Below are 23589 nucleotides of genomic sequence, written 5' to 3'. Positions count from 1 at the left end.
AATGCGCCGGCCGGAGACCTATTCGACGAAGATTTTTTTCTTTTTACGTTTTGTGGGTGTTTGCTCGTATGTAGGAATATGTGTTAACTTAGGGAGATTCTGTAGTAACGTATTGTACGTATGTAGAATGTAAAGTAAATTAAACGATACAGAGTTGTGTAATTGTAATAATTTCGAATGATTTTTACTTAGTGTTCTTGTCGATATTACGTCGAATGGCTGGAGGAATAATCAATTTTTGACTGGTCTTTCCCCCATGGCCATCGCCTAATTTTTCCGATTTTGATGCAGTCTCCTGCGAGAGACCATAGGTGGTGCATTGGCACTTTCACGTTTCTCTCATCATTATTAGGTGATCATTTTATTATTTTGGGCCTATCCGCGTCGCTCATGCTATAACTGCCCGAGAGCAACTGAGCGGCTATAATTTGGCCCCTGTTTAACGGATAAAGGTTTATTGCATCTTCATAGGTATATACAATATCGTATTAATTTACTTCTGCAAACATAGAGTGGCCATCACTCAACAACCTATACCCCTAGTGGAAAAAATGTAATAAATTATAATAAATTGTAATGAAACGTAAAAAAACGTAAGAAAATGTAAGAAACTGTACCTTTTTGTTGGATTTCCGACCTTTTTTCTCGTATGTTTTTGTACACTTTCTTACATTTTCAGATTTGTTAACTTTTTTTACATTTTATTACATATGTTATTTTACCGCATAGTCAATATATTTCTTTAATTATTAATTTTACAATAAAATGTAACAATGCATAAGAAATCGTAAGAAAAAGTAAAAGAATGTAAACAGAAGTAAGAAAATAAAAAAGTCGCCATTTTCTTGTATAATATTACGCTTACAGACAATTTTTTACATTTTGTTATACTTTTTCACGTATTGTTACATTTGTCATTTCAAAGAAGAGACCCCCATGAAATCCTGGATCAATGGATAAAATGTAATAAAATGTAGCAAACTGTAATAAAACGTAAAAGAGGTCCGAAATCAGACAAAAACGTACAAAATGGTACGATTTGTTACATTTTCTTATATTTTATTACACTTGATTACATTTTTTATTTCCACTAGGGGTACACTTATAATTCATACTTTATTGCATTTCGCGAATAAAACCTCAATAAGTACTCCAACGTGTACCATATCGGAGAGCTAGAAAATTACGATGTATCTCTACTCGTCATTGAAAAATTACCAATGTGCTCTCATCCAAAAGCTCGATACGCTGCACCGACTCTTCATCCCGGGCGCATTTCCGTCAACAATACTTGCCGGTGACGTACTTACCCCGATAAAGGCAGAGAGAAAAAAGCACACAGCCCATTGTGCAACAGCAGCGGGGTAGTCGCACAAAAGAAAGAAAAGCAGCCAACTCATCGGCCGGTTATGGAACATCTCTCGCGTCGGCGGCGACATATACACACAAGGCCAGCAGAGAGAGAGAGAGAGAGAGAGAGAGAGAGGATTCTCCAATAAAAACGACAGGAACATTAGGTCGAAAAAAGAAAAGGACGGCAAGTGGGAAATAGGTCGACGACGAGAGGAGTGTGTGTACTCACCGCCACCGCACAAGTGCATAATCAGACGCGTAACAAGTGCAGTACACCAGCGCCTATATCTATATGCAGGTATATCGTGTGTTGATGAACACTAGTAGAGCAGGCGAGAGACAAGTATACGGGTAGACGCGAAACAGCTTTGAGGTGTGCGGGTAACAGTGTATACACACATTCAGAGGCGCGTTGGAGGGAAGAACATTGCGGAGAACGAAGACTGGAGCCGACGTGCGAGGAAAGTGGGTGTAGCGCGTTGAAAGCCTCGCTCCGCTGTAGCGCAAGAACTGCATATACGCACGTACACTACGACCCTGTGGAAAGTTGCCCTATACACCCACTACTATAACTGTGTCTATGTGTGTGGGAGGGAAGAAAGAGTGAGAGACAGAGGGGAGAGAGGGCTTTCTAATTGACAGCACGTACGACAGACACTTTTAGCCAATATACAATATAATTTTATTGTGTGTCGTTATGTATTAAACAATTTTTATTATTCCTTCGCTCAGCTCGTCTCAGCTTCGTCTCATAGATCTGCATTTTTATCTCGTTACTCTATATTATACTCGTCCTTACATTTCCATTTCTTTTATAATTTTTATATCAGTCGTCTCCCGCCGTATACACGCCCCAAAGTGCAGCATACGCGGCGCGAGACTCGCGTTTACTTTGCTTTTTACTTTTTTTTTATATGTATATGTATAACTGCGTAGTGAGCTTCCTTCGCTTAAAATATTTTTTCTTCTTGTTCATTTTTTTCATTCAACGGTGATACGCACGTATATACAGTGCATTAGGAGTGATTGAGTAGTATTTACATGAGAAATCTGCGCCTCGTCTCGCTCTTTTCATTGCGGCGTAAAATACAGTATATTTTATGTATAGAGAAGACGCCCTTGCGCCGCACGTTTATATCATATATTGTATATTCAGCATCGTCACTTTCTCGGAATTAACAAACGCTTATATCGTATATCGATTGAGTCATAAAAAAGTTTTGAATTCTTCTTAAATATATATAGTCGTGTATCGTACATGTATGGTTATAGAAATATATCGACTACCTGCGTGCTTCTATAATCAGAACCTGCGTTGAAAGTGATGCCTATTCGGATGACTATATATTATCGAATAATTCAAAATACAAACCGAGTCGCTTTTGATTTTCCTAGCCAGCGCACCTGCGTGAACTTAATTCGTCGGTCTCGTTACCCGCCAAAGCTCGCGCGCGCGAGAAAAAAAGCTCGCGCAAAACGACGCAGCTGCGCACACAGTACGTAATATAAGGAGCTAGTAGAGGTATACACGCGAGACTGTACACGAGTAGAACGACTATATGGAGAAACATCTAGCGACGCTCTACTTAGTAGATTTTAAGAAAGAGGAAAAAGTCGCCTTGAGCTCAAGAGCTTGCGCGGCGCCTGCTGGAGAAGCTTTGCCCGCTCGCGCCGCCTTCGCCTTGTCTTTATTTTTAGCTTCCCTTTGAATTATGCGCGTCTTGTTCGCCCCCGCCTTGTCTTCGTCGTCGTTATTAGCGCGTTACGTTATACCTAGATAACTCTATAGCCTGTGTAGAACGAATTAATCAGCTTTCGCGCGCAAGCGCCGGGACAATGAGAAGATGAAATATGCTCGTATGTGGAATTAGTGGTTCGTTTACACGCCGCGATTATTACCTCTCGCGCGTTCGAATAAATTGCACGCGCATATAATGATACGCGAGCTTTTACAGAGCGTTCAACGTCGCCGAAAAAAGCTCCGATCATCAGTCACGAGATTAAAAAACGTTGACAAGCGGGCGCAGCAGCAGCGCGTTGTTTTTCCTCGCTGCGTTAACCGTTCCGAAATCGCGTTTCCCGCGCAGTAAATCCCGCTGTGTATAGGTGCGACAGTAGTGGAATTCGGGTCGCCTCTTCGTAATTTTTCGAACGCGCACATGTGTATACGAATGCATACCGGAATAAAAAAAAGCCGCCGACAATCTGTCGCGCCCGCGCGTAAAAAGCGGGTAACGAATCGTTCGCGTACATCCTTTTTTCCCCGCGGGAATACGCGAGAAAATTGTATACAAACGCGCGAGGCGCGCAGATGCGATAATGGTCTTACGGAAACGGAAAAAGGCCGAGGATATACACTGCCTTTTTGTCGAGCGGATTAACGACAACAATGCTCGCGCCCGCGCACCTATAAAAAAACACACGGACGATATTCGGAGGGTGAAAGAACGAGAGCGCGAGAGAAAACACATACAGAGCGAGAGAGAGAGAGAGAGAGAGAGAGAGAGAAAGAGAAGTTCGGCGGAGAAACGCGAGGTTATACACGCGCGGGACTAGAAATAGCCGGGTGCACTGCTCGCGCGACAAGACGTCGAAAAGGTGTCAAGAAGGGTGCCGGGGAAAATATTTTCCTTTCTCCGCCTTTCCTTTCCTTTAATGAATGTGTTTCTTTTCGGCTATCGCTCGTTAGAAGCTTTATTTTCGGGGGAGACGAAATAGCCGCCGCCGCTGGTGTTTTCGGTCTGATCCGAGCGGGATATTACTACTTGCGTCGCAAGCTTCGAGGAATAATATTGTTTCGAACTAATCATTCAACCGCCGTCCACGGTGAAAAATTCCAATTAACGAATGACACTAGGTGCAGGCTTTCCAAGAATAAAAAGGAGCGAACATTCGAGCATGATAGCTCAGGCGAAAGAAGAGACGCGAAATACCGCGAGGCAGCGGAGCGCGAAGAGGGAAAATTCGCGCGCCAAGTGCGGCACTCGCCGAGGGAAAAAAGTCGAAAGCGAGAGACGAGACACGAGCGAAGAAGAACTCTAAGCGCGTCCCTTTATACTCGCGCCCCGCATATCGCCGGGGCATGACTAACTACCGTGACTAACGAGCCGCAAGAGCCTAAGTGCGACTATCTCTCTTGGCGGCGCCGCGAAAGGGAATATAGTTTGCGCCGAAAAGAAATAGAGGATATCAAGGTTATCGGACTCGGCTCGTTTAATCCGGCGTGAAGCGCCGCGGAGATTATATGCCTGGCGCGTCGAATGCGTATTATACGCCGACGAGCCGGAGCTCACATTTTTACGATTCGGACCGAATTCCTCAGTTGAATAAAGCTTCGTCTCGCTCGTAATTTTTTACGCCGACTTCGGAGGCTGCGTTTTCAACGAATATTTACAGGAGACTTGTTTTTAATTACGCGAACGTGATTCTATACGAGACATGATTATCTTTTTCTTTTTTTTTTTTTTTTTGCTCCGTGAGAATGTGACATACCTATTTTTTCAGCCGTGAATTTTAGGCCCTCCAGGATGTAATTTGCGCTGGATTCGAGGTTAATTACTCGATGTATTTATACAGAGGGCCGCATGACAGTTGCAGGAACTCTCGTCGCTGCCAATAAGCGGATTCAAAAGCGGGGAGGTAATAAACAGAATAAGGCGAGCTGAATTATGCATTCGACGCAGGCTTCGAAATAGAAGGTTTTTTGCTCGACCGTAATCAGAACCACTAATTACCGCCCCGTATCGTCTAAAATATGACGGCAAAAAGCAAGCGTTAAACACTCTTGTGCAGCAGAGATATATTTTTTGCGCGGGATGCAGATGGCAAAAAAAAACCTATAAATTCATCTCCGATAACGATGAGTCAGACTTGCGGCGAAGGCGGACGCATAGGCGGTAATATACACTCTCAGCTATCGGCGCTTCGACTTTCGATCCGTTGCGTCATCGGTCACGGCTGAAAAGCCGAATCAATCAGTGGGCAATCCCATTATCCCGGCTGCGCGCAACACCCCTTCCTTTTCCGCGACGAGAAGCAAAGATTCGTCGGCAGTTTATACGCGATGCGGCATCAAGTGTGTTTCCGGATACACACATACGTTCTCGGCGGAAAAGACAGTCGGACAGGCGCACGTTTATGGACACACATGGACACGGACAGACAGACAGACGGACAGACACAACTGACAGTTGAGAAGAGATATAGTGAAAAGAAATGAGCTGGACACTGTACATGGCATTGAGAGAGAGAGAGAGAGAGAGAGAGAGAGAGAGAGTTTGTATACACATATTGAAGTGACAGACACGTGATTGTTTTACTCGGTACGTGGAGATCAATAGATTCGTTCGATTTTTTTTTATAATTTTCTCTTTAATATCTCACATTCGAAAAAACGTAACATCATCTTAGCCATCATCATCAGCATCATCGGCGTCGTCTCAAGTATCGTCTCTTCAACTCAAACGCAACGTGTATACACATACAGAGCATCAACTCGCTTATCGATCTCGATATAAATAAATATCTGTCCATATGTATATATTTATATCTATGTATAATCCTCGAGAGCACACAATATCAGATCGTGGCCCGGCGCGTTCCAAACATCACACTGTAATCGTAGGTTATACGCACAACAATCCGCATCGGGAGCGCAGTAGATAGAATCCATACAAATGCGCGCGTATGATCTACGGTATAACGGCAACTCTTGGCGTCGTTAAACACTCCAGCCATTCGCTTTGTTTTTCCTTCTCATTCTCTCTATCTCTCGTAGCTGTAGTAGCATATTGCGTCGATAAAACCTTATTTATTATTGCTTCAATTTACAAGCTCGGCGCGACTGACCAACCAACGGGGGAACTCGTTATGAGCTGCATCAGGCACTCGTCGATTCTCTCTGTCTCCCTTTTATACCACACACACACGCGCGTTCCATCTTTACGCATTCCTCGCTACGCATCCGTGCACTCGCCGCATCCTTTTGCGCGCTCGCGCTGTCGTGCATAGTAGCCCACTTCATCATCGCTCGGAGAACTCTACGCTACATAACTCGCGCGCGATACACAGTCGCACTCTCGATTTGGCACGAAATTTCAATCCGGATTGGAAAGTGTACATACGATAATTACAACGACGAATAAATTTATAATCTCCGAGGTGAGAGAGCCGACGGGGGAGAGAAAGCTTGTTATAGGCTGGTGATTGATGACGGGTTTCCGAGGAAAATTACGAAAGTAACAGGTGATTTGTTGTTCGAAAATCATTTAACCCGAGAGAGGAGCGACGGGCTCTTTAACGAGCTAATAATCAAGAAGACAAACGATCGCCGGCCATAAATATTCCCAGCCGGGGCTCGTCTCGTCGTTATAAAACCGATTTACAAGACTGCCAGACACAACGAAAAACGAGACGGCGCGACTCGAGCGCACAAACGTGGTCAAGAAATTAATAACGAGAGGGATAAATCTCGCGGAGATAAGGCATAAATCAGCCCAGCGCAATTTGGCAAGGCCGTGAAATACGCCCCCCCCCCCCACGGCACAATCAATTTATGCAAATACACGCGCGCCCGCCGATCGTCCCGTCATTAATTACGAGCATCGGACTGTGTTATACAGCGGCAAAAACGCGAGTCCAACTGTGATAATTAACCGCGCGCGAGAGGCCGAACAAAAGAGAGGAGAGAAAAGTCAGTCAAGTCGGCGATAAATCCCGGTAGTACACGGGAGGAAGATACATGGGCCGCGTCGTCATTTTCGCAGCCAATGTACGCGGGAGCTTTTAAAGCTCGCGCACCTATAGACACAGCGCACGGTTTCTTCAGGGCGGGTACGTGGCGCGCACAGGTTGCAGCAGCAGCGTGGTGCGACTAACGAGACAGCGCGCGAGCTTGCTTGCTTGCTCGTCCAGAATGTAGAGCGCCTTGCTCGGTTTCCTATCTCCCAGCCTCTCTATTCCACTTTTCTTTATCTTTCGAGCAGCCGCCCGCCCGCGCGCTGTCTCTTCCCACTATAGCTCGGCGTAATTATCTCTCGAAAGACATTTCCATTCGTATATCTTCCCGTACAGCTATAGACGCCCCCGCGTCTTTATTTCCTTCCAGCAGAGCTACTGGAAGTCAGCCGCGCGTTATTTCCCAGCCGATGCCGCGTCCTCTCTCTTATTTACCTTGGCATTATCTCGTCGTCGTTAAGGTCGCGCTGGGGAATACGCTCTGACTTCGATCCTCTCTCACTCTCCGCGACTGAGATTCTCCGCGTTTATTCTATTTCAAGGCTGCGAGGAAGCGCCAGTACGGGTAGAGCTACTTGCGGAAAATGCGGAGCGAAATGCAACAGAGAGCTTGTAACGAAAACGACCAACGATCTATAAGCGCGACGTTTTCCGAATCCGCGCATTTAAGGCTTTATGCTTCCTCTTTCTCCGTATCTGCTCGCCGAGCGAGTTTCCGACTTGGCGAATGTCTCCCCGGGGCGGCGCTAATGATACTACGGGCCGATCGTCGCGCGCGCATAACCCTTTTGCGCCCGGGTGCCGGGGCTAATTGTGAATTGTATCTAGCCGGCTGCCACAGCCGCTGTTGCTGCACGTGCGCACGAGCAGCGCTTGTGCTCTTGCTCGTCGCTGCAGACGCTTTTCTCCCCCTCTCACCCCTCGTAATGTTCACAATGTGCGCTCGCTGTATATGTATCTTTCGCCGCTTACTCGCTCGCGCGCTTTCATTCGATTAGGTTTTTACGTGAACGTCTTCGAGCAATTTTTACTTTTGATTATTCTGCAGCTTTTGAAGTGATCAAAGGGAGAGAGTCACGAGAGAAGATTCAGATAAAGACCTAATTCGTTCAACGTTCACGGTTCTGGTTTTCACAACTTCATGCGATTGTACTATAATTTTTGCTTCATAAATATATATATATATTTTTATGCGTATTCTTTTTCTCCAAAGATCGATGGTTTGAAGAAGGACGTGTACAGTTTAATATCGTGAACAAGATCTGACTCGGAACTAGGATTTTTTTTTGTATACCCTTTTAATTTTTTGAGCTTGCAGAAGCCTACCTGTAACGTGTCACTTCGGTATAACGAAATGCAGGGCGGATCATTCCAACGGTTCAACTAGCGTCGTATTCACTATCTCTCGTAAATGTATACGTAAATTATATAATCATACATACGTAAACGTCTGAGTACTTATTATCGTAATTATTGTACTTGTCCAAAGTACTATATCTGAGCTACGTTTACGACGCATATATAGTACTTTTTATGTTACGTCGAATCAATGCAAAACATAACTCGATATCGCTTAAAATATTCACCAATAAGATGCTTTTAATTACTTCTTCATTTTATACAATTGCTTATACACTTAAACAATATACTTTATACTTTCATAAAAAACCGAAACATAGAAAAATCATAACGTAGTCGCAGTAAGTAAGTACCTCTAACTCGCGCGTGAGCGAAATATACAAATAATCCTTGGGTCGCTACAAGTACACCGAGAGCTTCGACCGAGTCGACCATTGAGCTAATATTGTTTTTATTTTCAAAAAGGAGAACCGGTAATCTCGCGACAACTCCCGGTGTATCCCCGCGTCCAATCCGTGCATCCGCCAAACATCACAAAAAAGGGCCGACGCGGCGAGCCGAAGCAATAAAAAGCTCACTCGGACGCGACGCGATATAATCGGCCGCGAGAGAGACAAATGAAACTTCGGCTCTGTCGCGCCACGCCTCGTTTTACATAAAACCGAACAACGTCCATCAGGCACAAATTGAGCGGGTCGAAAATCAATTTCATTAATATCAGCGGTGCCAGTATTAATATTAATAATGATAATGATAATGATGATAATATTAATATAATAATAATGTTAAACCGAAAAGAGTCGCAGCGATGCAACAGCCGTTCGACATCGAAAGGTCAACACGATCGTTCACAGTATGTATACATTATATATATATAGTATTTAGAAAAAACGTGTATTATTCGAGAATCCTCGGAAAAACTCAACACATCGCAGGCGAGGGCCATTAGCCCGGAGCTTGCGCGCGCTCCAGAGTCGCAGTCCCACAGGGATTAACGTCGTCGCACAGAGGGCAAAAAGCTCGCGGTTGCCTAGACGAAGACGACGTGCGGCTTCTGGGGTGGCAAGGGAGCCTCGTAGTCGTACTCGTACTCGTAGCCGTAGTCGGTGTTGTTGGACCTGTGGTGGTGGTGATGGTGGTGGTGCAGCGGCGGCGGCGGTGGCGGCGGAGCGCCTCGTTGCATTCTGTAGAGCGACATGACCTCGTGAAGCGCAGACGGCTCGTCCCTCAGATTCGTCACGTCGGCCACCGCGTAGACACCCTCTTGTTGTTGTTGCTGCTGCTGCTGCTGTTGTTGACTCGCGTGATTGTTCGGTAGCTGCTGCTCGGCAATCAGCATGTCGTTGGCAGTGGCATACGACTGGTGATGATTGGAGAGAAGAGACGAAGGCGACGGTGAGACTGGACGCTGCTGCTGTTGCGGCGACTGCTGCTGGTAGAACGAGTTGAAGCTCGGCTCGTTGTCCCGGCGGCTCGGCCTCGAGTATCGCGGCGTTTCGTAGACGTTCGTCTCGCGAGACTCGGGCGACTCGCTGCCGGATTTGCGACGGGACTGCTGGTACTCTGTGGACGGACGGACGGTGGGATTCGTTTAGTTAGTTGATTAGGTATATTCGTCGGTATAGGGAAATCGGGCAAACTAGGTTGTCCTGATTATGAGTTGGCAGTTATAGTACGAACGGTTCAGGCAGGCCTGACATGCAGTTTTGGCATAGCTCACGAACCATTTCATTATAATTATATAACGGTAACATCGACCACGATAACATCATAACAACGATACTGACCCTGATTGGCGGCCTCGTAGACGAGGTCCTCGGTCCTGGCGATGAGTCTCCGGCTGTAGGACTCCTGGTGCTTGTCGACGAGCCCGTCGTTGGCCCTGCCGACGTAGACGAGCAACTCAGGCCTGGTCGGGGCCGCGTAAGCGGGCACTCGCTTCCTCCTCTTGGCCCGGGTGATGTGAGCGACGAGGGCGAGTATGGCGGCGGTAGCCGCGAGGCAGCCGGCCGCCGACAGTGACAGGTAGAGCGGGCTGAGCCTGCAGCGCAAGGAGCCCTCGGGCAGGTTGATCAGAGCCTTGCCGGCAAACTCCTCGTCGGCGCAGATGATCTCCTGACTGTCGAGCTCGAGCCGCGTCTCGTTGCGTCGCTCCTCGGCGCGCAGCACGTTCCAGAGCCAGTGCACCGAGCAATTGCACACCAGGGGATTGCCGCCCACCCGCAGCGCCGTCAGCCCGTCCACGGGAAACTGCGTCGGCTGGAGCGAGGCCAGATTGCAGCGGCGCAGCGAGACCCACCTGTGAACACATACCGGTGGGGGAAATGTCCCCGTGCGTGAGTATTTATTTATAGATCGTGCACGAGTATGTTTCTACTCGGAGGACAGGGGACTTTACACGGCCGGCTGGCTAATTGGAAACGAATCCGTTTGCGCGATTCTCCCCTTATACACGTAGCGGCGTTCTTTTCGACAGTATAATAATTTTAATCACGCCGAGCTCGCTATATCAGCTCTTTGATGAAAAGCTCTCGGAATATTCGCTATCGAGCGGGCGGAATTCAATAATAAACAGCCGCGAAGAATCCATTGATAAAATAATTAATACTCCGAAGAAAAGCGACACCGGCCAAACAAAAAGCGAGGGATGTCTGGCACTCTCGGCGCGCTCCCTGTACACAGTCCCTACACACGCACACGCGCGCGAGCTTTCGATGGAGAGAATGCGTGTGTTTGTCATTTGCATTATGTCTGGGTGTGTTTAACGCGTGTTCGCGAGTGTACGTGTACGCGGAGCTTGTCGCCGGGATGTAACCGACATTATTGGATTACTATATAGGCGAGCTTTGGCTACTGTGTGTGCGCGGGAAGGGAGAAATAAACAGAGACAGAGGGAGACAGCTGAATTATAAAGAGAGGGAGAGACAAGGGTTCAAACGAACGTCGCGTTTAATTCGCCGCTCGGAGCTTGCGGCGGAGATTTTTCATCGGCGATTTACGCTCGAAAGCGAATTAAATCGGATGGCTGCGAGATGCTGCCGAAAAAAGCGAAATTAAAAACGCGAAAGCGCAATATGGAATTCCAGCCGAAGAAGCATTACCTCCTCTTCGGCAAACACAGCCCAGCTATACTAGCGCGAAATAGAGATAGAGGTAAATTTAGCGAAAAGCGGAGCGCGCGCGCGTCGACAAACAAATAGAGAGACAAAGAAGAGGCGAATGAAAACGCAGCAGCGCCGGCGAAAAAAGAAGAGGAGAGAGAAGCGCTGCAGTGTACAGTGTGCAGGAGGCCGTGCGCTAACGCGGCCCGTACTCGCCAGACTACGCTGTAATTTATCGTTCTCTGATTGAGGCAGCCGCGCGCGTTCGGCTTCGTTCTTTTTCCCGGCCGCGTCGTTGGATTAATTCCGAATCGATTTCTCCAATCTCGTCGCCTCGTCGCCGCGACCGCGAACGTAAGGAGTCCGCCGGGAGCTGCGCGGGGTAAATACCTCGTCGGCCTCCCCTTTCTTCCCGGGGCGCGGCCGAAGGGTAAAAATTCAATCTCCATAAACCGCGCGCGCTGTATAAGGTGTATAAGGGGGGAGGTATGCGCGGCGTAGTCTATACGCACCTCAAATTCCCGGCGGCGTAGAGGACCCGGGCGGGCAGCTCGGCGAGCTCGCGATTGCCGTCCATCGAGATCCTCTCGAGATTGACGTTGTCGGCGAAGGCTCGCGGCTCGACCCAGTAGACCGAGCAGTCGTTCAGCTCGAGGCTGCGCAGCTCAAAGAGATTCCGGAAGGCGAGATTCCGCAGCTCGCCCAAGGGATTCCGGCTGAGCAGCAGGCCCGTGAGGACGGTGAGCTTGCCGAGGGCCGGGCTCGGCACGGAGGTGAGGTTGTTGCCGGAGAGGTCCAGCTGGAGCAGCCCGGGCGTCCGGTCGAAGGCGTCGTCGGCGACGCTGCGCAGCACGTTGTTCGCCAGGCTGAGGTGGGTCAGGGCCGGCAGCGAGGGCAGCGAGTCGTGCGCCAGCTCCTGCACCAGGTTGTCCGAGAGCTCGAGCCGCTCGAGGCTGGGCGCCAGGGCGAGGTTCGAGGCCGGCACCTCGAGCAGCGAGTTCCGGCTGAGCACGAGGCTGCGTATCCTGTGCAGGTTGCGCAGCAGGCCCGAGGGCAGGCTGGTCAGCGAGTTGCCCGAGAGGTCGAGCCGCTCGAGCTCGCTCGTGTAGCGGAAGGCCTGCTCGTCCATCTCGGTGATGTTGTTGTTGGAGAGGTCGAGGCTCTTGAGGCCCGCGAGGCCGTGCAGCGCCGTCTTGGCCAGCGTGCGGATGGCGTTGCTGCTGAGGTTCAGGCTGACCAGCCGCTGCTGCAGCCGGAAGTTGTTCGAGCCGAGCGTGTGGATGAGGTTCGAGCCGAGGTCGAGGGACTCGAGGTTGCCATAGAAGTCGAAGGCCATGTGCAGCCCGGAGATGCGGTTGCCCGAGAGGTCCAGCTGACGGATCTCCGGGTTCAGCTGGATGGGCACGGTGTCGAGGCCGCCGTAGGCGCAGCTGCCGCGCAGCGACTCGTCGTCGCAGCGGCACCTAGGCGGACAGAGCCCGGCCCAAGCGCCCTGCAACAGCAGCACCGCGCCCAGGGCCACCGCTGTCGCCGCCGTCCTGCCGCCGCTGGCTGCTGCTGCTGCTGCTGCTCTGCGAGCGGCCATTCCATATGAAACGGGCCTCGAATGCTGCTGCTACTACCCTGAAACAGGCGGAAGCCAAGAGGTCTTTGAGTATACGTCTATCGAGAAATTCGAAATTCCCGCGGGGGAGCTTTATTGTGATTTACTATCGCTTCATCGGCGTAAATCATCCCGATACCTCGAGACCGCTCACATAGCGCGGCTTTATAGTCGCGCGATAAATAAAAGCGCGTCCGGCGGAGCTTGCACTCGTATGAAACCTAATTAAGGCCGTATAAGCGCACCATCAGGAGATGATTATATTCATAAAGAGGCGAGTCACTCCCGGGGGGCGGTCATATCGCCAAAGTTTCTACGCGCGCGAGATAAAGCGAGAGCTTTTGGACAAGGGCCGAACAATGCTTTTACCGGTCTCCGTTACCAGCCAGCCGTCGCCGCGTATATTTGTCTGGGGCCGAGTTTCATACGAAGCGCGACGTATGTACACGCGCGAGGTGTGCTGCTTCAACTTTCGACTCCCTCTCTCTCTCGGCTGGAACAGCGGCAACCCCCGGATTTTCGTAAACTCGCTGCGGCAGCTTGTCGGCGAGGCGCGCCCGCAGATATGCTCCGTCCGTCCGAAATGTGTATTCAACTCCCGCCGAAAGTTCGAGGGGGTTGCAGTCACGCCCTGAGAGATCCCCCCCGTCTATGCGACTCCTGTGCCATCGGCCGCTCTCGCTTTCCGCGATTAAAGTTCAAGTCCCAGCGCCGCCGTGTGCTACACCCTTTCGCTGCTTTGCTTATCGATGATATATTAATTCGACCTTTCTGCGCGGCTCGAGGGGGCCCGAGTAGTAATGGACCTGCTGCTGCTGCTGCTGCTGCTGCTGTTGAAATCGATTGTGACGTGGGGATAATGTAGACTCTCAACGCGGGCTTTATGACGTGCGCACTTTGGCTGTGGGTTGTCGCGAAACTTCTGCCGGTTGTACTCTGTATAAAAACGTTTCGGTGTATGTTTAAACAAAGTTTCACCGTAACTCGAGTAATTTCCAATAATTGCATTCCCCGAAAGCAAGACATCGTTCAAGTGTAACAAGACTCAAAATAAACAAACCGAACGGCGCCATTCGAGAGCCCGGTAATCCTCCTTAACGAGAAACAAAAAGAAAGGCGCGCATAAAACACTCGACTCCTCCGCGCGAGCGCGCGCGCGCGTGCAACACGGCTCTCGAAAAAAGAGCCTACGCCGTGTCGGAGGAAAGCAAATCCGCAAATAAGTAAGCGTAGTTTTACGACTGTGTGCGTTATTTCAAGCTTATCCCCCGGCTCAGCAGTGTATATCCCCCCTTAATTTCCAGCAGCAGCAAACTAGAAACAAAAAAATAAAGAAACGAAAATCCCAGGTCCGACAGGAGCGTTTAAAAAACATAAGCACTAATCCATCAGGCTAATATCGTGTAAAGCTCGGCAGGAATAATAGTATGATAAAACTGTGGCTCATCGCTCAAATCTCGCGCGCTCGCAGACTATACGCTCTCCGGAGCGCTAAATCCTCCTTCCTCTCGCTCTCTCACCTTCTATTTATATGTATGAATGCAGCTTCTCTCCCTCGTACAGGCTCTCTCTCTCTCGGACTCTTTACCCTCGGCCGATCAATCTCAACTGCGCGTATATCCGCACGCACCGCTGGACCATAATATCCTCCTCCTGCGCCCCTACTCGCTCGCGCGACACAATAATACTGTACAGCCGTGCTTGTGTATACGTTGGAGAGAGAGAGAGAGAGAGAGAGAGAGAGAGAGAGAGAGAGAGAGAGAGAGAGAGAGAGAGTGAGAAGAGCCGCTTGACCGACTCGCTCGGCTTAACGCCCCGTTATTGTTCGGCCGCCGACACTGCTACTTGGCCGTCCAAATACCCGTGCGAGAGGGCCAGCTTTGCGTCCCGGCGTATACTCTCCGCGCTACTGTCGTCGCCGTAATAAGCTCGTTTCTTAGTAGGTGACAAAGGGCGCCGGTGGGCGGCGTGGAGCGCGCTTCGTCTTCGAGGCTAATTGAGAGAGAGCGAGTGTGCGCCAAGCGGAGAGGAAAAATAGAAGGCGGAGGTGGAATGCACGCGGCAGCGGCGAATGCGGGATGAAAGAGAGATTCTGCCGCTGCTGCGGAAGATTGATCGATCGATTCTTTTATTTTTTGCCATCGCCCACCGCGTTCCCACACTGTTACACTCGGCTTGACTTGTGCCGTATTGAATCGTTCTTTTTTTTATTTAACGCCCTTCAACCTGCGCGTGGGATTCGACTCGTTCGGCGCCTTGTGTGGGATGGGCGACGGGCAGGAAGCTTGTTGTGCGGAAAATTTATGTATTCCAACTGAAATTCGGAAGCTTATCCTGCTAGCCGTCCTCGGTCCTAAGATAACCCGCCGCAGAATCGTATATATCTGCGTGTTTGCTGACATGATGTTATTTTTATGCTAACGACGCGGCAATCGCGATAATTGAGCTTGACCGCGCGCGTCATATAAATAAGCCCGCGATGATTCCCGCACGCGGGAATATTCAATTTAATCAGATTAATGCGCCGCGGCAGCTCCGAGACGCTCCGTCTGCGGCAAACCGAGATGAAGAACACTAGAGAAGGAATCGCGAGGGAAGAAGCTGGAAAAATGTAAGGAGCGCAGAAGGAGAGCGAGAGACCTGGAGAACAAAGCGATTGAGAGAGAGAGAGAGAGAGAGAGAGAGAGAGAGAGAGAGAGAGAGAAGTGGAGGGTGAGACAGACAGGGGTACAAGTGGGGCGAGGGTGGTGAAATAGAGGGACGGGACGGAGAGAATGGAGAGTTAATTAACTGGTTAGGGCCCCGACGCGCTCCTGCGCTCGAATCGACGGTTCGGAAAAGTCCGATATTAATAGACGACCGATGAGCTTGTACTTCGAGCTCTGAAAACCGGCGAATAAATGATTTACCGCCCCCTACGCGATGTTTGTTTTCTCTCTCGGAGCTCGATCTCTGAAATCTCGAATACGAAATGATCTCGACGCGATGATGAAAAACGGGGCGGGATCTCATCATCGGATGTATAAAAATTCCGATACACTGCACCACATTCGTTCTCTCCCGCGTGCACATATAGAGCGGAAGAAAAACACGCGCTCCGCCGCGGAAGCGGAATTGAATTAAAATGAAAAGTCTGCCACAGAAATGAAAGAATAATGTTTTAATAACTCTTGCAGGCGCGCGAGATACGGCGCATCGGTATCTCCCTCGCCCTCTTTCTCTTTCGCTGCAAAATAAACTCGGTCTATACTCCCCGCGACGTCATCGTCGTCTTTGAATCGATATCATTTAATCCCGTTAATTTTTTTTTCCTCCTCCCGATGCACATTCCCGACGACGACGACGACGACGACGACGACGACGACGACGACGAGGAAGAGAAAAAAACTTAATAACGACGGCGAGAGAAAAAATCATAACTTTTGGAGCCTCGCGAGACTAGCGCGGTCTATAGCGGAATGTAAGTAATAACGGCATTACTCGAGTAATGACGCAGCGACGGCTAAAGGGGAGGATGGCTTTTAAAATTACGACAATGCTCCGGGAGAAGTCGGAAGAAAGGAAACGAGCGCGACACTGCGGGCACTACGTATAGATATAGGCGGACGAGTTTCCGGGAGCAGAATTGAGGCGAGAGAGAAAGAGAGTGGGAGAGGGGGTAGAATTATTATTTAGATATCCAGACGACTGAAATGAGAAAAGGTATAAGAGAGTGCGCGCGGATTTTACAGAGAGGCAATGAAAGCCAAAGCCCTCCCCGCGCTCGCGCGCGCGCATATAACAGCCCTCAAAGAGGGTAATAAGTTTGGAGCAATCGGGGGGAAAACATTAGTGAAATTCGCGGAAAAGAATTTGCTTTGTCTTTTCTTTCCTCCTGCTCCTTCTTATTCGTCTTCTTCTAACTTCACCGGAATATGAAGCGTCGATGCGCTGCAGGATTCCTTCCATTAGGCTTCATTATATAACCGTCGAGTTATTTGACGCGACGGATGCAAATTATTTTGGCTATGGAATTACTCGTGACTTTATGCAGAAATACAGAAGCCAGCCGTATACGTACCGCAGTTGGGATATTTCGGAGCGTAAACAACAGAGTCGAGAGATAGAGTCTAGGAAATGGCGCACACGGATACTCGGTAGCAACTCAAATTAGCTTTGCAAAAGGGACGAGGAAGCAACAAGCCTCGGTGAGAAGACAAAGCGAACGCGAGCGAGAATGGCCGCAGAAGGAGACGCGCGCACTTCGAAAAAGACCAGCGAAAGACGCGGCTACTCCTAAAATTAGCGAGTCGCGTGTAAAATAAGAGACCGACACGCGGCGCACTCGGAAAAAAAACGTCGCGACGAAGTCGGAGACTCGAGCGAGGAGAACAATTAGTTTCGAGAATTTCGAGAGGATGGAAGAAAGCTCCGCGGCGCAGTGCCAAAAAAGAGATGATCATGATTAGAAAAAATGCAGACTGTTTGACGTATAAAAAGAGCAAACTGTCTTGACGTCTACGCCTACCAGAAATCAAGATTCGGGTATAAAGTTTTATTATTCGTCGACAATGATCAAGCTCGCGAAGCAGTTTCTCAGGATTAAAATCCAGCCGCGCAGCAACACAAATATTAAGTTAGCACTCGAGAACGGCAAAGAAAATCCCGACGTCCTCCTCTCTCTCTCTCTCTCTCGACTCTCGTACAAAGGGCGAATATAATACATATGCCTGCGCTCTCGGGCTCGCGACAATATAAGCCAAACAGCAAAGCGCTGCGCAAGAAAAGCGAGTATAGCATAAGTACGTACACAGCGAAGCCAAGCAAAACAGCCGCAGATTATATCACACCCACTCGGGCTCGTAACAGTAGCCGATCTCTCACTCGCCGTGGATTAAAAACTTGGCGCCGGCCTTACGCCCACGCACGCTTGTGCACACACACACACCCCGGAAATTCGCGCTTTTGTCCGTTCATACTCTCTCTCTCTCTCTCTCTCTCTCTCTCTCTCTCTCTCTCTCTCTCTCTCTCTCTCTCTCTCTCTCTCTCTCTCTCTCTCTCTCGCGGCGCGTTTTATTTACGACGCGACACCTGAGGTATAATTCGCGGACGACAAGGTTTACCCGCGGCGCGGAGTTATGCATGTATTCGCGGGAGGGGCGGGAGAGCTTCGCGGAGAAATGGTGAAAGTTGCCGGCGCGCGATGTAGATAAGAGTGCGAGCTCCAGGACATACGCTGCTGGAGAATTTTCATTTCAGCTGAATTTCCGCGAACCCGCGCTGCCGAGATTTGTGAGAAACCGCTCTCTCTCTCTCTCTCTCTCTCTCTCTCTCTCTCTCTCTCTCTCTCTCTCTCTCTCTCTCTCTCTCTCTCTGCGCGATACTGGCCGCTGGCGCTTTTTACGCTCGTCTCTCGCATTTTTGAAAAGTGTCGCAATACGTATACGCACAGAACGAAAAATGGAGCGCGCTGTTTCGGACGCGGAGATTTTAAATTTCACCTGCGTGGCGGCGACTTATTTTCCAGCCGGAAACGAGGGAAGTGCGCTTGTATTATAAGAGCAACGCGATAGCTTTTTAATTCAACGTCGCGTTCGCTGAATATTTTTGCGCGCGCGAGCTGAACCTGACTTATTCAACCTGACTAAGCCGACGAACAACAATAAAAGTGCAAACAGACCAAGTACAGGCGCATCGGGGAAAAATAGAGGAGAGGAAACGAGGAAGCGAGATAAAGCCGGCAAGAAAAATCGCAGCCGCGGTAAAAACACAGAGAGAGAGAGAGAGAGAGAGAGAGAGAGAGAGAGAGAGAGAGAGAGAGAGAGAGCCGGAGACAAAGGGCCAGGGCGAAGAAGAGCAAAGCGGATTACGGACTAACCGTTCGTTGAATAAAGGAGTACAAGTGGCCGCCGCGGACCGTGCGTATGTATGCACTTTGAGAAGAGCGAGTCGCGCTTATATAGAGCGAATGTTTGCGATACGGTTATTTATGGATAGAGGAACGGCCCCGTCGTCGCTACACATACGGAAATAGAATAATCCATACGCGGCGTCTGGAGACACCGACTTGACGCGCGTCGTCGCGTCGACTGACGAATGTGGTACAGTCGCGATGAAATTAACGTATTCTCACGTGCTTTTTCCTGCACGCGTCGAGCGAGCGACGAGGAGTAGAGCACAGGCGGCACGTGTTTCATTAGATTATTGAATTCTGCGCGGGAGGGAGAGTGCCGAGCGGCGAAGGCTTGCATGTTTAACGCGAAATTCGCGTTAGCTTAATTTCATGCGCCAGAGCTACTGCAGCGTCGCCCTGTATAAACGCGCGAGCGCCTCTGAAAGCTTTTGCCGCTAGATTCCCCGAGCAGATTCCCCTGGAATTATCGGTTTACTATGTGTATGAATTTAGCGGACGCGCGACGTTAATTGGATGCGTGTTTATAAATTTTTAGCGAGTTTTCGGCAAGATGCGCGCGCGCGCAAGCGTTAAATAACGATTCGTCAATTTGCACTTACGTGTGTGCGTGTGTGTGACGAGTGCGGCAAATATTAGCAAATGTGACTTTGACACAATTATTCGCGGTGTTTTTAATCAAGCGCAGATTGTGATTGGCTTCGCGATGAGTTTCTCTTTGTAAGATATTTATCATATGCATTATCCTATAGTAGCTGCAATTAACCATTAAACATTTCTTGGAGAATTTATACAGTAAAATGCTCTGTTATATATTTGCGCGCGGAATAAATAATTCATACCGCTTTCTAGCTCGCGAATACATAATCACTGTATCATCACGCCGAGAATAAAAAAGACGCAAAAGAATAAGTCATAAATCTAAAGTAGCCGATAAAATCATTTCTCGTCGCCCGCAGTGAAAATATTTATAACCAATGACACGTACGTTTCCAGAGCTCGAGAGCCGCGCGCCTATAGGAACCATAAATCACAATTCATCGTCACGCGAGGCACGAGACGAGCTTCTTATACAGATTCCGCGCCCTAAAGAAACGTATCTATCACACGCCCATTCTATGCAAATTTTCCATTATAAATTACCAGAAGGCCGATGCGCTGCGCCCAGGAAAAAAAAAAGAATCACACAACAGTACAATCCAGAAGGCGTCGGCGGAAGCTCTTCCGATATACGAAGACGCGTATAATGCACCATACAGCATACAGAAAAACTGTATAAAATCCCATTAATCACGGATTATACATCGAGAATGGCTCGACGCATTTCGGGAATAATACAAGACGCACATCTACGCATAGCTGTTTCGTCTTCTGGGCGCGTTCTCGCGCTTCACTTGGTCTTTTTTATCACGACTCATATATATATATATATATATATATATATATATATATATATATATATGGGCTCTTTTTTGGTCCTTCGTCGGCTCGAAGAATATGACGAATGGCCTCGTGCGGATTTATACGCCGCCTATATGGCTATGTGTATGCGCGAGAGGGTTTTCCTGCTGTACGTGCGACGCCGCGCGCGCTTTTTGCGAGAGTCTTTCGCCCGGTTTGCGGAGAATATGTGGCCCGGCGTTTTTGCGGCGTAGCGCGCTCGACTGTGGATAAATCAAAGCAGGAAATTAGAATCATGTGCATTTTTGCGATGCGTGTCTGCCGAGCTCGGACGGCGTGTTTGGGCAGGGGGTTGCGTAGACTTTTTACAGTCGCGAAAATGATGTATTTTAGGTGACATGAAGTAGGACATTCGCTTTGTTTGGGTTTCAATTTGAACGTATGAAAAACAATCATATCCTAATTCAGACAAAAGTGATATATTTCGTTGTTATCGCGTTATTTTCAACATTTTAGACTAGAATTTTTTAAGCACGCCTGGTTGGTTGTAGCAATACGCTAACAAAGAAATTTTGGACTGTACCTCGTTTCCCCCACTCACCGCTTGAACTGGTTCCGTTTAGCGAATGTAGGTGGCGCACGGTCGATTTCTTATTTCCCTCATTGCTGTATCCGCGATCTCACTCTATATAACCGGCGTTTCGTCTATGCCAAAACTGTACAGAGGTCTCATTAGAGCCTACTTGGGCTGCTCGTGCTATAAGTGCCTGGGACTATCATGTTTGCTTATGGTTGTAGATTCTCATAGTTTCTTATACGTTACGTGTAGGAATAGGCGGGGTGAAGGTGCAAACCAGTCACAGAGTCTTCTAGTTTAGTAAAATATATTAGAAGTATAACAATTACATCGTCTTCACTCTACGGTGGCAGTCTTAGATCTAACTCTCCTCGGGGTTGCCAGTCAGCACCATGGCTATACCTGCCCTTTCCACTCGCGCATCGTTAGCTCTCGGCCTCAGCCGGGACTCACATTTTCTCCACGTGGAAAGACCAAGGTTCGAGGAAGACCTCTGATTTATTCAGGCTCTAGGACTCAAGGAGCAGTACTCCCGAACGCTTCCCATAGACTGAGCCGCGAACTGTCCGCGCTCGAACAATTCGCCTCGCGACAACTCATCCACAGTGATAAGAAGGGCATCAGGTATAGCATTCGCTTGAATCGGCGAGCTTGCCACGAACCACGGCTAAAAAATCCAGTTGGATTTATAAATGAGAACAAATTATTGTTATTATGCTTGTATGCATGTATCGTACGTTGTATAGAACTGGAAATTTCGAGTTGGAGAACATAACTGTATTTTTCTTCTTCGAGAATATAACGTACAGGAGCGAGACGAGATGAATCTGTACAAGTCTACACGCTCGGAACTTTCTAGTGGAATTTCTCACGATTACGATAAGAGGCATCGCGGGTCGGCGTAAGAAAATTTTAATCGAGCGAACTCTACAACTTATTATCAGTTTTCAGATAGTTTTGCGGAAGAGAGAGGATGAAAAGTTTCATTCGCGCTCGAACATCTTTTCGCAATTAGTGGAATTCGCGCTACACGCGCATTACTCTATATCGGTCATTTGCGAAGCGAATGCGCGGCGTTACTCGGTTAAATTTCAGCTTCGACCAAAATTTCCGCCTGTTTATTTTATGCCCGAAAGGAATCCGACACCAAAGTGCACGTCCCTGTGTGTTTTGGTTCGAGTAATCGAAACGCGCGGAAAGTCGATATTTTCAATTTATCGTTCGCGGAAGCTGCGGCCAAGTTTTAAAAACAGGGCTTTTACTATTTCACAAAGGTACTCGACCCCGTTACACGTTTAACGCAGAGAACTAAACGTATGATGTATTCATAAAGCGGACACTTCGAAACGAGCTCGACAGCGATCAATTACAAAGTGTATAAGAGATCGAGAGGAAATCCGCCATTCAAAATGAAACATCCTCTGTCAAAGTCGTTATAAATACTCGGAGCGACGCTTTTTTACACCGTTACTCGGACGAGCGCGTCGTATCGATCTCGGCGTCAGCGTCGATCGAGTATATAGCATACATCGCAGAGAGAGAGAGAGAGAGAGAGAGAGAGAGAGAGAGAGAGAGAGAGAGAGAGAGAGAGAGAGAGAGAGAGACGAAGCAGGAATACAAATAGCCAGGCGTGCGGAGGCAATGTGTCATAAAATTTTCGATTCCCCTGCGTAAGCATCGCGAGAGCGTACATAAAAGCTCTCGGCCGGCGATTGAACTTCTCTATCCGCTTTATTCGAAGAAATCGAGCCGCGCGCGCGCTCAGCCCCGTAAAAAAGCTCCGGCGAGTTATAAACGCAAGCATCTCCTGAGGGGTGCGGTCCTCGCGCGCGAGCAGCTCTCGCGCGCGTGTGTGTGCGTCCTCTCCTCTCCGGTCTTCGGGGGCAATCAGGGGGTGACTCTTGTTTTCGCTGGGAAGAGAGAAAAAAAACACGCGCCGGTGTGGAAGCACGGCAAGTGTGCGTATAGGTTATTACGGCGTGCAGTGTATGGCGTGTATAGCAACGACGACGGAGAGAAGCGACTCATCCGAGGGTATAGGCCGGAGTGAGAGAGAGAGAGAGAGAGAGAGAGAGAGAGAGAGAGAGAGAGAGAGAGAGAGAGAGACAACAAAAACTAACCGAGGGAGATGGAAGGAAAACAAGCGGAGGGTGAAAAAGCTCTCGCTGGATTTTTCCCGGCGAGAGAGAAGGGCGCGCGCGGCTCGAGGAGAAATGTCGGCCTCTTTATCTCGGAATCGCTATTGCCGCAGCGTCGTTGCTGTATATTAGTATTGTTATTTCTTGCAGCGACGAAAGGCTGCCTCCCTTCGCCTTTTTACAAGATTTCATTGTGTAATTGACCTTCTTTTTTTGCGTCTCGCGGGAAAGCGAGAGCGAGAGAGGACGTGAAGGACGGGGCCGGCTTAAGCGCGGAAGATCGTCTTGAATTATTTTGGAAGCGGAGGGGCTCTCTTATATACCGGGGATCGCGAGGAACAGGAAAAATGCATTAAATTACAAATTCAAATGGCCTGCTTTGTGCGCTCAATCTCGTTTTCAATGCGCGCGGCTAGCGCAGCTACTCTCAT

At 48.9% G+C, this 23589-nt stretch overlaps 1 protein-coding gene across 1 annotated transcript in view; it reads right to left on the bottom strand.

The window, feature by feature from the left end:
• Window positions 1–2012: 2012 nt before the first annotated feature.
• Window positions 2013–23589, bottom strand: part of LOC100119744 (leucine-rich repeat and immunoglobulin-like domain containing-NOGO receptor-interacting protein 4) — a 68847-nt gene continuing 47270 nt past the window's right edge. Inside the window, exons 4-6 of the mRNA XM_008211816.4 lie at window positions 12062–13172; window positions 10236–10747; window positions 2013–10011 (exon numbers count right to left, since the gene is read on the bottom strand). Coding sequence (XP_008210038.1) covers window positions 9479–10011; window positions 10236–10747; window positions 12062–13134 — 2118 coding nt within the window. The 5' untranslated portion in view covers window positions 13135–13172 and the 3' untranslated portion in view covers window positions 2013–9478. The remainder of the gene's footprint in view (window positions 10012–10235; window positions 10748–12061; window positions 13173–23589) is intronic.

This window comes from Nasonia vitripennis, chromosome 2 (assembly GCF_009193385.2).
Source record: "Nasonia vitripennis strain AsymCx chromosome 2, Nvit_psr_1.1, whole genome shotgun sequence".
NCBI lineage: Eukaryota > Metazoa > Arthropoda > Insecta > Hymenoptera > Pteromalidae > Nasonia > Nasonia vitripennis.
Note: the sequence above shows the minus strand (reverse complement) of the source record. Positions and strands in the feature narration are given on the sequence as shown.